This window comes from Ranitomeya variabilis, chromosome 7 (genome assembly GCF_051348905.1).
Source record: "Ranitomeya variabilis isolate aRanVar5 chromosome 7, aRanVar5.hap1, whole genome shotgun sequence".
Lineage (NCBI taxonomy): Eukaryota > Metazoa > Chordata > Amphibia > Anura > Dendrobatidae > Ranitomeya > Ranitomeya variabilis.
Window position 1 is genome coordinate 26,980,764 of NC_135238.1, and position 17,175 is coordinate 26,997,938.

The 17,175-nt window shown below is 43.3% G+C and overlaps 1 protein-coding gene and 1 long non-coding RNA gene across 3 annotated transcripts in view; one reads left to right on the top strand and one right to left on the bottom strand.

The window, feature by feature from the left end:
* The window catches only part of LOC143785643 (uncharacterized), a 44,480-nt gene extending 27,716 nt beyond the window's left edge, over positions 1-16,764 (top strand). For both annotated transcript variants that reach the window (XM_077274682.1, XM_077274681.1), the window contains exons 11-16: positions 8,268-8,478; positions 10,023-10,174; positions 11,240-11,353; positions 11,447-11,629; positions 13,729-13,822; positions 16,121-16,764. In XM_077274682.1, coding sequence (XP_077130797.1) covers positions 8,268-8,478; positions 10,023-10,174; positions 11,240-11,353; positions 11,447-11,629; positions 13,729-13,822; positions 16,121-16,184 — 818 coding nt within the window. In that variant the 3' untranslated portion in view covers positions 16,185-16,764. The remainder of the gene's footprint in view (positions 1-8,267; positions 8,479-10,022; positions 10,175-11,239; positions 11,354-11,446; positions 11,630-13,728; positions 13,823-16,120) is intronic.
* On the bottom strand, positions 8,510-10,016 carry LOC143785644 (uncharacterized). Its single transcript, XR_013218042.1, has 2 exons — positions 9,539-10,016; positions 8,510-8,961 (listed from the first exon to the last, which is right to left on the bottom strand). It is a non-coding gene; the product is annotated as an uncharacterized LOC143785644 (long non-coding RNA).
* Positions 16,765-17,175: the final 411 nt, after the last annotated feature.

Consider the following 17,175-nt stretch of genomic DNA (forward strand, 5'->3'; position numbering starts at 1 on the left):
ATCTTGATTTTGAAGTAGGTGGCAAAGTCCTCAGAAGAGATGAGGGGAGTTGGAGGTGGCAGTGGCGGGCGGAGGAGAGAGTTAAATGTGCTGAACAGTTGTTTTGGGTCGTAGGATGGTGAAGATACAAGGTTAGTGAAATAGGTCTGTTTAGCAGAAGTGAGGGCTAGTTTGAAGGCAAGTGTAGCTTGTTTGAAAGCGGTGAAGTCGTCTGGCAGGCGTGTTTTTTTCCAACGCCGCTCTGCGACCCTGGATGCTTGTCAGAGTTTTTTGGTGAGATTGTTATGCCAGGGTTGCCTATTAATTTGTCGCACTTGGCCATGCATGAGAGGGGCGAATGAGTCTTTGGCTGATGTGAGGGTGGAGTTATAGAAAGCTGTGGCGCTATCCGTGTCGTGGAGTGAAGATATGGAGGACAGGGGTAGAAGAGAGTCTGTGAATGTCTAGGTGTGCGAGGTTTCTGCGAGGATGTGGTAGTGGCTGGACATGGGGGGTGGGTGAGGAGGACAAGGAAGAGAAGGTGAGTAGATGGTGGTCAGATAGGGGGAAGGGAGAGGTTGTGAGATTAGATAAGGAACAGAGGCGGGTGAAGATGAGGTCTAGTATATGTCCGTCTGTGTGGGTGGCTGTGGAGGACCACTGAGTAAGTCCAAAGGATGAGGTAAGGGCCAGGAGCTTGGAGGCTGCTGGTTGGCGGGTGTCAGTAGGGAGTCAACGTTTTAGCACATACAGTATATTCATATGATACATTTCTATCTGTGTCCCTCTAGGCTACATCTGGTGAAGCCAAATCTCAAAAATCAATAAAAATGCTACACTCTATAAGTAAATTACCTTCAAAAGGTAAAACCTTTCAAAATAAAATGTCTCTTATACCCTGCACACGCATGAGGGATTCCTGGTCTCCTGACTCTAAGTAGCTCAATTTCAGAAGCAGCAGCAAGGATATTATACAGCAGCACTGAGCAATGTACTTGTGAATCCAACACTGATCTATGTGTGTCCCTTTGACTCTTCTTCTCTATCTGCCTCTAAAATTCTAAGAAATACGTTTTTAAAATACTTTATTTTTTCCCTCTAACGTTTTTAGTCCCCTCAGGGGTCTTGAACTTGTGAACATCCAATTGCCTACAGTATATACCACAATATTGCAGTCTATAGTGTAAATCATGGTCTCCTATGAAGTGTTAACCATTTAAATTAGCTCAGTTGTAGGCTGTCAGAAGGGCTGGACACTCAGTTCTAGCACGTTTGTTAGACACAAATGCCGGCTTTGTCATTTGAATGGTTAACAGCTCCGCTCAGCTCCGGTATGGTTGTTAGACACAGGTCTCGAATGTGTAATCTAAACAGTTAACAGCAGCCAGTGATGCACAGCTCTGGTATGGTTCTTGGACACAGAGGTTGGCTGCATCATCTAAATGGTCAACAGCAGCCAGGGACGCACAGCCCCTTTACAGTTGTTAGACACAGATGTCAGCTGCATCATCTAAATAGTTAATAGCTTCCAGCGATGTACAGCTCTGGTACGGTTCTTAGACACAGAAGTTGGCTGTATCATGTAAATGGTTAACAGCAGCCAACAAGCACAACTCTGCTATAGTTCTTAGACACAGAAGATGGCTGCATCATCTAAACGGTTAATGTCATGTTCTCAATGGCAAGAGAACATAGCATCAGCATATATAGGAACTAGCTCTTGGAAGATGGGAACTGAGCTGACCATGAACTAAACCTAACGCACAACTAGCAGTGGCCGGGTAGCATGCCTACGTTGATTCTAGATGCCCAGCACCAGCCGGAGGACTAAATAATGCTAGCAGAGGAAAATATTAGTCCTAGCTCACCTCTAGAGAAATACCCCGAAAGGAGACAGAGGCCCCCCACATGTATTGGCGGTGAATTAAGATGAAATAACAAACGTAGTATGAAAATAGGTTTAGCAAATTTGAGGTCCACTTACTACATAGCAGAAGACAGAAAGGACACTTTCATGGTCAGCTGAAAACCCTATCAAAACACCATCCAGGAATTACTTTAAAACTCTGGCATTAACTCATAACACCAGAGTGGCAATTCCTGTTCACAAGAGCTTTCCAGACACAGTAACGAAACTACAGCTGTGAACTGGAACAAAAATGCAAAAACAAACATGGACAAGAGTCCAACTTATCTAGTAGTTGTCTAGGAGCAGGAACAAGCACAGAGAGGCTTCTGATAACATTGTTGACCGGCAAGCAACTAACAGAGCAGCAAGGTTATATAGCGACTCCCACATCTTGATGGGAACAGGTGAACAGAGAAGATGAAAACACCAGTTCAATTCCACCAGTAGCCACCGGGGGAGCCCAGAATCCAAATTCACAACAGTACCCCCCCCTCAAGGAGGGGGCACCGAACCCTCACCAGAACCACCAGGGCGATCAGGATGGGCCCTATGAAAGGCACGAACCAGATCAGAGGCATGAACATCAGATGCATTCACCCAAGAATTATCCTCCTGGCCGTATCCCTTCCACTTGACCAGATACTGGAGTCTCCGTCTGGAAACACGAGAGTCTAAGATTTTCTCCACAACGTACTCCAACTCACCCTCAACCAACACCGGAGCAGGAGGCTCAACGGAAGGCACAACCGGTACCTCATACCTGCGCAATAATGACCGATGAAAAACGTTATGAATAGAGAAGGATGCAGGGAGGTCCAAACGGAAGGAAACAGGGTTAAGAATCTCCAATATCTTATACGGGCCGATGAACCGAGGCTTAAACTTAGGAGAAGAGACCCTCATAGGGACAAAACGAGAAGACAACCACACCAAATCCCCAACACAAAGCCGAGGACCAACACGACGGTGGCGGTTGGCAAAAAGCTGAGTCTTCTCCTGGGACAACCTCAAATTGTCCACCACCTGCCCCCAGATCTGATGCAATCTCTCCACCACAGCATCCACTCCAGGGCAATCCGAAGATTCCACCTGACCAGAGGAAAATCGAGGATGAAACCCCGAATTACAGAAAAACGGGGACACCAAAGTGGCAGAGCTGGCCCGATTATTGAGAGCGAACTCTGCCAATGGCAAAAAAGCAACCCAATCATCCTGGTCAGCAGACACAAAACACCTCAGATATGTCTCCAGGGTCTGATTAGTCCGCTCGGTCTGGCCATTCGTCTGAGGATGGAAAGCGGACGAAAAAGATAAATCTATGCCCATCCTAGCACAGAATGCCCGCCAAAATCTAGACACGAATTGGGTCCCTCTGTCAGAAATGATATTCTCAGGAATACCATGCAAACGAACAACATTTTGAAAAAACAGAGGAACCAACTCGGAAGAAGAAGGCAACTTGGGCAGAGGAACCAAATGGACCATCTTAGAGAAACGGTCACACACCACCCAGATGACAGACATCTTCTGAGAAACAGGCAGATCTGAAATAAAATCCATCGAGATGTGCGTCCAAGGCCTCTTAGGAATGGGCAAGGGCAACAATAATCCACTAGCCCGAGAGCAACAAGGCTTGGCCCGAGCACAAACGTCACAAGACTGCACAAAGCCTCGCACATCTCGTGACAGGGAAGGCCACCAGAAGGACCTTGCCACCAAATCCCTGGTACCAAAAATGCCAGGATGACCTGCCAACGCAGAAGAATGAACCTCAGAAATGACTCTACTGGTCCAATCATCAGGAACAAACAGTTTATCAGGTGGGCAACGATCCGGTCTATCCGCCTGAAACTCCTGCAAGGCCCGCCGCAGGTCTGGAGAAACGGCTGACAATACCACTCCATCCTTAAGGATACCTGTGGGCTCAGAGTTACCAGGCGAGTCAGGCTCAAAACTCCTAGAAAGGGCATCCGCCTTAACATTCTTAGAACCCGGTAGGTATGACACCACAAAATTAAACCGAGAGAAAAATAATGACCAGCGCGCCTGTCTAGGATTCAGGCGCCTGGCGGTCTCAAGATAAATCAAGTTTTTGTGGTCAGTCAATACCACCACCTGATGTCTGGCCCCCTCAAGCCAATGGCGCCACTCCTCAAAAGCCCACTTCATGGCCAAAAGCTCCCGATTCCCAACATCATAATTCCGCTCAGCGGGCGAAAATTTACGGGAAAAGAAGGCACAAGGCCTCATCACGGAGCAGTCAGAACTTTTCTGCGACAACACTGCCCCAGCTCCGATCTCAGAAGCGTCGACCTCAACCTGAAAAGGTAGAGCAACATCAGGCTGACGCAACACAGGGGCAGAGGAAAAACGGCGCTTAAGCTCCCGAAAGGCCTCCACAGCGTCAGGGGACCAATCAGCAACATCAGCACCCTTCTTAGTCAAATCGGTCAATGGCTTAGCAATATCCGAAAAACCAGCAATAAATCGACGATAAAAGTTAGCAAAGCCCAAAAATTTCTGAAGACTCTTAAGAGAAGAGGGCTGCGTCCAATCACAAATAGCTTGAACCTTGACAGGATCCATTTCAATGGAAGAGGGAGAAAAAATATATCCCAAAAAGGAAATCCTCTGTACCCCAAAAACACACTTAGAACCCTTCACACACAAAGAATTAGACCGCAAAACCTGGAAAACCCTCCTGACTTGCTGGACATGAGAGTCCCAGTCATCCGAAAAAATCAGAATATCATCCAGATACACAATCATAAATTTATCCAAATAATCGCGAAAAATATCATGCATAAAGGACTGGAAAACTGACGGAGCATTTGAAAGACCAAAAGGCATCACTAAATACTCAAAGTGGCCCTCGGGCGTATTAAATGCGGTTTTCCACTCATCCCCCTGCCTGATTCGCACCAAATTATACGCCCCACGAAGGTCAATCTTAGAGAACCACTTGGCCCCCTTTATGCGAGCAAACAAATCAGTCAGCAACGGCAATGGGTATTGATATTTTACAGTGATTTTATTCAAAAGCCGATAATCGATACATGGTCTCAAAGAGCCGTCTTTTTTTGACACAAAGAAAAAACCGGCTCCTAAGGGAGATGACGATGGACGAATATGTCCCTTTTCCAAGGACTCCTTTATATATTCTCGCATAGCAGCATGTTCAGGCACAGACAGATTAAATAAACGACCCTTTGGGTATTTACTACCCGGGATTAAATCTATGGCACAATCGCACTCTCGGTGCGGAGGTAATGAACCAAGCTTGGATTCTTCAAAGACGTCACGATAGTCAGACAGGAACTCAGGAATTTCAGAGGGAATAGATGATGAAATGGAAACCACAGGTACATCCCCATGAGCCCCCTTACATCCCCAGCTCAACACAGACATAGCTCTCCAGTCGAGGACTGGGTTGTGAGATTGCAGCCAAGGCAATCCTAGCACCAAGTCATCATGTAGATTATACAGCACCAGAAAGCGAATAATCTCCTGGTGATCCGGATTAATATGCATAGTTACTTGTGTCCAGTATTGTGGTTTATTATTAGCCAATGGGGTGGAGTCAATCCCCTTCAGAGGAATAAGAGTCTCCAAAGGCTCTAAATCATACCCACAGCGTTTGGCAAAGGACCAATCCATAAGACTCAAAGCGGCGCCAGAGTCGACATAGGCGTCCGTGGTAATAGATGACAAAGAGCAAATCAAGGTCACAGATAGAATAAACTTAGACGGTAAGGTGCAAATGGAAACAGATTTATCAAGCTTTTTAGTGCGCTTAGAGCATGCTGATATAACATGAGTAGAATCACCACAATAGAAACACAACCCATTTTTCCGTCTAAAATTCTGCCGCTCGCTTCGGGACAGAATTCTATCACACTGCATACTCTCTGGCGACTTCTCAGTGGACACCGCCAGATGGTGCACTGGTTTGCGCTCCCGCAAACGCCTATCGATCTGAATAGCCATTGTCATGGACTCATTCAGACCCGCAGGCACAGGGAACCCCACCATAACATCCTTAATGGCATCAGAGAGACCCTCTCTGAAAGTCGCCGCCAGGGCGCACTCATTCCACTGAGTAAGCACAGACCATTTACGGAATCTTTGACAGTAAATTTCCGCTTCATCTTGCCCCTGAGATAGGGACATCAAAGTTTTTTCTGCCTGAAGCTCCAAATGAGGTTCGTCATAAAGCAACCCCAAGGCCAGAAAAAACGCATCCACATTGAGCAACGCAGGATCCCCTGCTGTCAATGAAAAAGCCCAGTCTTGAGGGTCGCCCCGGAGCAAGGAAATCACAATCCTGACCTGCTGTGCAGGGTCTCCGGCAGAGCGAAATTTCAGGGACAAAAATAATTTGCAATTATTTCGAAAATTCTGAAACCCAGATCTATTCCCCGAGAAAAATTCCGGCCAAGGAATTCTCGGCTCAGATACAGGTGCATGACAAACAAAGTCTTGCAAATTTTGTACCTTCGTGGCGAGATTATTCAAACCTGCAGTTACACTCTGAAGATCCATTACAAACAGGTGGACACAGAGCCATTCAAGGGTTAAGAGGAGGTAAGAAGCAGCTAGACAGCAATTAAGGGCTAGGCAGCAACACTCTGAGGGGAAAAAAAAAAAAAAAATTCCCTTAAACACTTCTTTTTCTCCTGCTTCAGCCCAAACAATTAACACTTTGTGGGCCGGTCAAACTGTCATGTTCTCAATGGCAAGAGAACATAGCATCAGCATATATAGGAACTAGCTCTTGGAAGATGGGAACTGAGCTGACCATGAACTAAACCTAACGCACAACTAGCAGTGGCCGGGTAGCATGCCTACGTTGATTCTAGATGCCCAGCACCAGCCGGAGGACTAAATAATGCTAGCAGAGGAAAATATTAGTCCTAGCTCACCTCTAGAGAAATACCCCGAAAGGAGACAGAGGCCCCCCACATGTATTGGCGGTGAATTAAGATGAAATAACAAACGTAGTATGAAAATAGGTTTAGCAAATTTGAGGTCCACTTACTACATAGCAGAAGACAGAAAGGACACTTTCATGGTCAGCTGAAAACCCTATCAAAACACCATCCAGGAATTACTTTAAAACTCTGGCATTAACTCATAACACCAGAGTGGCAATTCCTGTTCACAAGAGCTTTCCAGACACAGTAACGAAACTACAGCTGTGAACTGGAACAAAAATGCAAAAACAAACATGGACAAGAGTCCAACTTATCTAGTAGTTGTCTAGGAGCAGGAACAAGCACAGAGAGGCTTCTGATAACATTGTTGACCGGCAAGCAACTAACAGAGCAGCAAGGTTATATAGCGACTCCCACATCTTGATGGGAACAGGTGAACAGAGAAGATGAAAACACCAGTTCAATTCCACCAGTAGCCACCGGGGGAGCCCAGAATCCAAATTCACAACAGGTTAACAGCAGCCAGCGACACACAGCTCTGCTATGATTCTTAGACACAGAAGATGGCTGCATCATATAAATGGTTAACAGCAGCCAGGAATGCACAGCCCCTTTACAGTTGTTAGACACAAATGCCAGCTGAGTCATCTAAATGGTTAACAGCAGCCAGTGACGCACAGCTCTGGTACAGTTCTTAGACACAGATGTCAGCTGCGTCATCTGAATGGTTAATAGCTGCCAGCGTTGTGCAGCTCTGGTACGGTTCTTAGACACAAAAGTTGGCTGTATCATGTAAATGGTTAACAGCAGCCAACAAGCACAACTCTGCTATAGTTCTTAGACACAGAAGATGGCTGCATCATCTAAATGGTTAACAGCAGCCAGCGACATACAGCTCTGGTAGGGTTCTTAGACTCAGAGGTTGGCTGCATCATCTAAATGGTTAACAGCAGCCAGGGACGCACAGCCCCTTTACGGTTGTTAGACACAAATGTCAGCTGCGTCATGTAAATGGCTAACAGCAGGGAGCAGAGCTCAACTCTGGTAGTTTTCAGACACAGTTGCCTGCTACATAATGAAATTTGCATCTGCGCCGTCTGCAGCAGGCTCAGTTCCTGACCCTGATCCACACACTCCAATCCTGTCCATGACGGATATATCAACCATGGAGTATGAACTGGTTAACGAGTCATCGGGGCAGTATCATTAACAGGAAGAACCACACGATCCTGAGGCTTGATGCTGGCAGATGGGCTCACACTATATGATCAATGTGGGCGCCAAGAACCTCAGATTTATAGATATAGCTATATATAACATATTAAGTTGAAAATTATTCAATGGTTATATAGACCCTAGTGTCCTCAGAGTGCAGATATATATGTTTGCTTGAACGCAGTCCTGGTTTTAAACCTGCCCGTGTCTCCATTGCTTTATACTCACAGACCAACAACTTCCTCTGATCTCCAGACCACACGTTCTTAGCCCTGAGACCCTGGCTCTCTACAGGGGGCGCCCAGAATCATTCCCTGTTGGATCGTTCATAACCAAGAAAAATATTTTGGATGCAATTATATTTTCATGGGAATATAACTCAACTACGGAAGTTCTCAGAGATTTGACCCCGCACATCGTCATCTTCTATGAGACTAAACCGTGAGTATCATCAGCGACCACAGGGCTGCAATAAAGTAAATGATCACTTTATTTCATTTAGCAGACTTCAACATTTTCTCTTGCAGTTTTAACTAGATAGATGATTCCTAGTGTGTCTCCTTCGGACGTTCTCCTCGATACTATTTCTTATGTCTTTTTTTATGTTCTTTTCTATGCTATTTTTTATGCTCTTTTTGATCTTATATATCTCTGTGATGTTCTCCGCCCTTTCTTCTCTTTCTTTTTCTCTCTTTAAGGACAATTTCACACTTTCTCCCATTAATTTGTTTGTCGCTAAAAGTGATCTGGAGCGTATAAAGAGGTCATTCTTGTCCTCCGGTCTATGGAAGTAGCCTGCCTCGATATCTTCGACAGCAAAACGTCTTCTATTCTTCCTTTTGAAGTACAGATAAAAGCCAATGCTTGCTGCGATCCATGCAGATAATAGCGCAAAACTAGTCATAGCAAAAATCATATGGTAACCTGTAGAAAGATAGATGGACTTTGGGTTTCTTGGGTGTATAATACACAGATCTCCAAGAAAATATGTCCCTATTAATAAAACTTCAACGAACGCTTTACGCGAGTACTACCGGCTCTATGGTAGCGAGCCCAGTGTAATAAAATAGCCCTCCAGGAGCTGTGCCGAGTCCCAGGATCCCCCCCATGAAAGGCAAACACGCCAATCGCCTCCACATAGGAGTCAAAATCCTGATCTAAGGTGATGGAATTGTGCGCTGCCGTCAGTAAATGATAAGAAGACCGGAATCCGAAAAATCAATTGCTGCGGTTTATTGGTCAATGCGTTTTGAAGTTTCAAACTTCTTCATCAGGTCAATAGCACGACAACCATGGTTTACTGAGGTTTTGTCCTGATGAAGAAGTTTGAAACTTCAAAACTCGTTGACCAATAAACCCCAGCAATTGATTTTCTGATTCCGGTCTTCTTATCAGATCTAAAATTTAATCAGAAGTTAACAAGCCAAGTTACCAGTAAAGAGCCGTCATTGGTTTTGGCTAAAGTTTGCCCCCCGATCCCACAATTGGTATTTTCACCTACTTTCTAGTTTATCCATTGGAATTTCTTTTTTTACGATAATCCTAGAATGAACCTGACATGTCTCTTGCGGTCTTCAAAAACCTGCAGACACTTGGGTGATCATCCCGCTAACATGGAATCTACTTTAGTTGCGACATCATTGCCCAACATGGCCTTCATTATGACACGGTAATGCCATGATGTCATAGTCCGCTCTACTAACCCTTGTGTGGGTCAGACCTTATACGTGACGTATTAACTGACCGTGCATTTTGCATTTGGAATGCACAAGCAACGCATCATTATAATAAAAAAAAAATAAGTCTATTTGTAGGATAAAATAAAAAAATAAATAAAACAACTAAATTGAAGGTTTTCATGGTTAATCGCAGTAGTAAATATGAGCCCCTCCGCTCATCTGCTCCACTTGCAGTTATTGGTCTCTTTACATTGTATTATGTGCCGTTTTACACCGTTTTTTTTTCCTTTTTATGTCTCACTCCAGATTGGTGTCAGTGAGTCTCTGCCCTTGGCCGAGTGGCGGATCCCCTACCCTAATTTTGCCTGTCCAACAGCCGAGCCCAGGCTCCAAAAATATCTGTCCTTCCACAGTCACCGCGATCCAGCTTGAGCTTTGTATAAAGGGCTCGAACATTGGTAATATAGGACTGTTCTCTGACATCGGCTGCCACGTGCCTTCTATAAGGGTGGCTGGGTTTATTGACCCATATTAGTAAGATTCTGCTGTAAAGGGGTTAGGTCTCTCATAAATTGCAGGGAATAGGTTACTAGGCAGCTAAAGGCGTTTTTCACTTTCAGAAAAAAAAATGGACAAAATGGGTAAATGTGATAAAATTACAAAAGATTTAGTACTTGTTGTCCCCCCCCCCCCCCCTTAGAGCATCACTGTTTCAGTGTTCAGAGAATTGGACACGTGTTACCCACTGCATTCAGGTTCTATACTTAGTCCCATTGACCCCGGTGTATAACTGCCGGTAAAGACCTCACTAATACCAGCGCGGTCCTGTAATAGGAGCCACCGGTGTAACACGTCCGTCCATGACATTTATTCCTCCTGAGTCTTCCCCCATCACCTGTGAGTGATATTATTGAGAAGTAGAAGGAACCGCAGCAACTCAGCCACAAAGTGGAGACCCCGTCACAAAGCAGGGGGTCGAGTGCTGAGGAGCATAAAGTCACCAAAGCCCTGCTGACTCCATAACTGCAGACCTCTTCTGGTATAACATCAGCACAAACACTGCGCCACCGCCGGGAGCTTCATGGCCGAGCAGCTGCATGCAGCCGTACATCACCAAGCACAATGCCGAGAGTCTGATGGAGTGGTGTAAAGCCGCCACCACAGGACTCTGGAGGAGACGTGTTCTGTGCAGTGACGGATCACACTGCTCTATCTGCGTCTGATGGAGGAGTCTGGGTTTGGTGAACAATACCCCCTCACTGCATTGTGCCCTGTACAGATGGTGGAGGAGGATAATACTATGGGCTGTTATCAGGGGGCGACCTCGGCCCCTTAGTTCCAGTGAAGGGAAATCTTAAATCTTCAGCACAACAATTTGTGGACAATGGTAGTTTCCATCTTTGTGAGAACAGTTTAGGGAAGACCCTTTTCTGTTCCCCATGACTGCGCACAAGGTCCATACAGACATGGAGGGGGAAAGTTCATGAGTGTATGTAGAAATAATGTTTCTCCTCTTCTTACAGATTGCTCTGAATGGCAGACAGTAAAGCAAGGTGCCCTGGATGGCCTGAAGATCACGCTCAGCCAGTCTTTGCAGAATCACTGCTCATGCTCAGCCCCGCCATCCTATATACAAGGTCACCTGGCCAAAAATGGTTTTATTTTTCCCCAATAATTAGGGAGGACTTAAAATGCAACTTTCCTGTACTTAACCTGTTCTCTCCTTTTAGATGTGACCGTTACATGTAGCCCAGAGAAGCTGTCCATCTCTGGCAACGTCTTGACCATAGACGGTGATCGACACCTTATAGAAAGATGGAGCACAGACCTACTCAACCATGGAGAACCCTTCACCTTGCAGGGAACCTCCATAGGCTCCATGACGGGGTGCCTTATGACAGTGAGGAGACTAGGTAAATCCATCCTTGCCAAATGTTACTAACTGCGGTCCGGGTGAACACATGTCCCCTTTCTCACAGACCTTAATTGGGTCTTACAGCCTTAATGTTTGTTTGGACACCAGAAAGTTTGTCAGTGGCGTATTGTGAAGCTTATGGGCTCCAATGCAAAATCTCCAATAGGACCCCCAACTAGCATTGACCTTCTCATATGGGCCAAAGGGACCTTTTGGGACCACCTAAGCCTCATGAACCTCTGCACCCACTATAGTTACACCCCTGAGGTTTGTGCTGCCCTAGTTAGTTCCAGGGGAGCTCAGAAGGTTTCTCATTTTTCCTCTAGTTAGTTCCAGGGGGTGTTTCTCTTTTTTTCAGGAGTTTCCTGGACAGAGAAAACCATGGGAATGGCAGCTACGGGTGATCCCACGGATTTATCAGTCAATTTGGTGCTCCGTCCCCACCAGGCCCTGTACATAATACAGTATATCAGATTTGTAGACTTTTCCTTTAAATCATACATGGACTTCAATCTATTCTGAAGGCCACCAAAGTTCTGCACTCCCGAATGTCATAGTTCTTTTCCATTTTGACCTTTAACTTGCAGTGTCATCGTTTTCCTGGCCCGAACCTTCGGTCGCTCACTTTCCCTGATACCGCTGCTACAGGAAGGAGCCAGATGAAGACATCTAATCCCTAGTTATTTATAGGGCATGGCGGAGGTGTCCGCAGCCAGAAGTGATGGATGATATCATGAGTATATCCATCCCATCATCTGCTGTATTGCTCGTCTGTCTGACAATTTTTGCACTTTCGTTTTTTTTCCTCCTAGTCTTCCAAAAGTCACAACTTTTGATTTTTACTTTTCCGTTGATGGAGCTAAATCGGGGATTGTTAGGTTTACTGGACGAGGGGTAATTTCGAATCACATCCTTAATAAATGTACCGAAAAAAATGGAAAAAAAAAATCCAAGGTGATTGAAGTGAGAAAAAAAAATATCCAACGTATTTTGTAATTTGTGTTCGCCATGATCAATCTGCGACAAAAAATATTTGGTAGCAAGATTCTCCAAGGCATGATGATTACAGAGATACCAAACTTGTATACATATTTTTTATACATTTTTTTAGTTGTTAAAAAATATTCAGAAGAAAAAAAAATTGTTGTGTGTCGCCATTTTTCCGAGATCGCAAACTTTCTCTATTTTTCCATTGAAGGAGTTGTTTGTGGGCTTGTTTTTTTGGCGTGCCAAGCTGTTGCTTTCATTAATACCATTTTGGAGTAGATTTTATTGCATTTTTTTTGTAGGAGGTGAAGAGTAAAAAAACAGCAGTTTTGATTTTTATTTTTTCTTGCAATATATTGAATTTGTGGGGATGTGGCTATGTAAATATGTTTATTTTTTATTTTTTTATTTTTGTATTAACAAAAAGGGGACAATTCAAACTTTTTTTTGTATTTTTAAAAACATTTTTTTTTATAGTCCCACTTGTCCTATATAATTCAGTACTGAAGGTGTCTGGGTTAGATATTTTATTGTCACCTCAAGTCACGATGGAAGGCAATGGGAGCACAAAATGACTTGCCTAGATTAGGTTTTTATGTTACATGTATTTTTTTATTTTATTGAAAATAAAGGATTTTTGCTTTTCATACTATGATGATGATTAAAAAATAAATGTAGTATTCTTGTAATTTTCACATTAAAGACTGGGCCATTATAGCCTCATACTTCCTGTATTTTCAGGAAGAGTTTACAGCAGTCTCAGTATCATTAGAGGCAGGATTACAATGACAGGTAACACCTCTATACACAACTGATAAAAGGAAACAGTAATAAAAAAAATGATATCGCAGCTCTCCTCTTCCTCCCTTCACAATGACCTTTGTACACGCTCATTAGATGTGTCAATACCAAAGACAGGGTCAAAGTTGACTTGTTGCTGCTAATGTACATGTGTTGTTTCCTGAAACAACAGGAAGTGGGATTCTAAAAAAGCCTCAGTGACCAGTGTAGGAAAAGCCAGATTTCTCATTTTTAGTGAGCTACTGAAAAAAACATTTACAACTTTTTTCTTGTCCTGATGTAGAATAATCTTTGTATTTGTGTTTCCAGGATCCTTTAAATCGTGGCAAATCTCCCTCCTGGTGCTGCTGTTACTGGTCATGATATGTGGAGTCATTGGATTTATAATCTATCTACGGAAAAGGTAAAGAGGTGCCTATATCCTGAATGGTTTGTCGCGCTCGATCACAGCCCAAGTCATGCTCCGGGGTCCCAGAAAGTGAGATTTGGGATGCTGCATGCTGGGTTATTGTCCGTTGTGGCCAGTGATTAGCTCAGCAGCATCTCCGTCCTTATTACAAGGAAGGGAGGGTGATACATTAACACCATCTCACACCACGTTAATGATTACATCATGAATGGGATGGAGCGGGCTCAGGTGCTGGGCCTGCTCCCACAACACATTTGTCTCCAACAGCAGTGATCGGAGGTAGCTCTGGTCGCAGCTGTTTGCTATATTTTAGTGGTCAATCTCTGACCGCGGCTTTTAAATGGTGTGATCCCAGTTGGGCGTCTGTTTGAGGGCCCATTACCAATGGGTTATGAGGTCAGTCAGGCGCCTCCTGACAGTCCCTGTCCCTAAAACCTTGATGCCCCAGTGAAGATAAGTCAAAGGCTATGATTTTTGCTATATCCTTCAATACTCGTATACTGCAATGTATATGTGATCAGATGCAGGTTCAATAGGGACTAAAATATACAGTGGAAATAAAATAAAAATGATAAAAATATAAAAATACACAAAGTAAAAACATTTGAACCCAATAAAAAAAAAAAATGCTAGCAGTTTGATCAAAATATAAAATTATTTAATCCGTTCGGTAAATGCCATAACATGATTAAAAAACATGAAATGTAAGAATAGCTATTTTTTTCGGTTGCTGCACTTTCTGATCCAAAATGCAACAAAAATGGTTCAAAATATCGTATCTACCCCAAAACAATACCTATGAAAACAGCTCGCCACTCATTAGACAAGCCACAGCCCTCACACAAAAGGTTATGGGGTCTGTAAATGGCAAATCCAAATATCCGCCGATATGCCTTTTAACAGCGGCAGTTAAGGGTACTTATTCCACAGCGCCGCTTTTTAGCAAGCAATTTTGGGTACAAAAAGTCAAGCGGTGCTCCCTCCCTTCTGAGCCCTGTCGTGCTCCCAAAACAGTGGCTTTCCCCCACATATGGGGTACCGGTGAAATTGTACAACTAATTTTGTGTTCCACTTTCTCATGATACCTTTGTGAAAATTAAAAAAATTGGGTCAAAAGTAAATTTTTGGTGAAAAAGGCGAAATGTTAATTTTTTCCTTCCACATTTGCTTTAGTTCTCGTGAAGCACCTGAAGGGTTACAAAACTTTTTGAATGTGGTTTTGCGCACCTTGAAGGGTGCAGTTTTTAGAATGGTGTCACTTTTGGGTATTTTCTGTTATATTGACCCCCCCCCCAAACTCACTTCAAATGTGATGTGGTCCCTAAAAAAAAAAATGGTTTTGTAAATTTTGTTGGAAAAATGAGAAATCGCTGGTCAACTTTTAACCCTTATAACTTCCTAACAAAAAAAAAAAATATATGTTTCCAAAATTGTGCTGATGTAAAGGTGACATGTGGGGATTGTTATTTATTAACTATTTGTGTGATATGGCTCTCGGATTTAAGGGCACAAAAATTAAAATTTAGAAAATTGCAAAATTTTCAACATGTTTGCAAAATTACCATTTTTTTTCATAAATAAACACAAGTCATATCGAATAAATTTTACCACTAACATGAAGTACAATATGTCCCGAAAAAAAAACAGTCTCAGAATCAGCGGGATTCGTTGAAGCGTTCCAGAGCGATAACCTCAAAGGGACAGTGGTCAGAATTGTAAAAATTGGCCTGGTCAATAAGGGGTTAAACAAAAATGGATTTTTTTAAAGCCACTAAAATATAATAAACACTATACAGTTTTGTTTGATATCGCCATCATTGTACCGATCTGAAGAATCATGTTACCAAGTCATTTTTACCGCCGAATGAACGCAGTAAAAATAAAGCCCCCCAAAAAACAGAGGTGAAATTGCAGTTTTTATTTCCAGATTTTTTCCCACTTGAATTGTCTTTCACTTTTTAGGACAGTAAACTGCAACGTGTCCCGCAAAAAAAAATGACACAAACTCTCATATGGATATGATGGATAAAAGATAGAAATTATGTGAAGGGGAAAAAAAAAACAAAAGTGTAAAAATGGAAATTTTCTGCATGGTTTAGGCGGGCGTTTATGTAATAAAATAAACTCCGGACTTCATGTTTCTTATTTTTCACTAAAACCAATTGTAGATTCGGAGGAGACACCAACAGCAGGTGTAATAATAAATAATATAATAAATTACATATTGTTTGCCCAACCTGAAATAATTTTTATTGTATCTAAAACCTTCATAAATTTACATTTATTTTCCAGGGCCCCTCAGAACTACACAACCATGGAAATGAATCTACACACAGACTTAAGCTCCGACTACTGAAGATCTAGAGGAAGGAAGGCGGCCTACAGACGTGGGCCATGTCCAGGACCACAGGCTGGACTTCCATTAGGCTTAGTGTTGTCCTCGCGGTCTCTTCTGTAAAACTCTTCCTTCTTCCTTGGAGGAACTCTTCTACGAAGATAAACAATTATTACTAGGAGGACATGGAGCAGACATGACAACGCCTTGGAAAGAGATGGACCCTTAGTCTGGATTATACCTAATCCCAAACTGTAAGGCAACCACATTTTGGACTGAAAAGGGATCTCGGATTTTCCTCCATCTTCTCAGAGATCTGAACTTGTCATCATTCTTCTGGTCTTAGAAGTAGACCGTCGTCATACTAAAAATATCCATATTTTATGTCTGAGGGACAAAACTTGTTCTTCATGGAGGAAACATTTGAAGGACATTCAGTCCTTTGGTTCCAAATTGAAGGTCAATAGAACTCACTTTTGACAAAATGGAAGTTTAGTAACCTTGAAGATTTCTTCAGGTTCTCGAGTTGAAGGACATGATTATTTTTTTTTAAACAAGAATATTAGTTTTTAATATTAAAAAAAATAAAATAATAGAAGTAGATGTGTGTGATCTAGGCCATGAAAGAAGAAGAACATGGAGGATAAACCAACTGGCCAAAGCCCACATCGTGGTACGTTACGGCTATTGGATCAGTGGAATAAATCCAATTGTTGCTGACCCTAAAATACGTAATCTCTATAGACAAGACCACTTTCTTTTATAGAGCCCATGCACATCACAAAGGGGCATAGGACCCCCTCCATTATCCAGACTTTATGGAGCCGATCTCACTGTGACGGTCCAGCCCATTCATTTACTATATGGCTGGTGTGTAATACCACATTTTACATGTCCAACCCACACGGTTCGCTGTATACAGCCCTCATGGAAGTCAATAGAGATGACCAAAAAGTTTCGAACTACCCTGGTCCGGCGTCTAGTTCAGTCCTTCGTGGCAGCTGGACCGGGG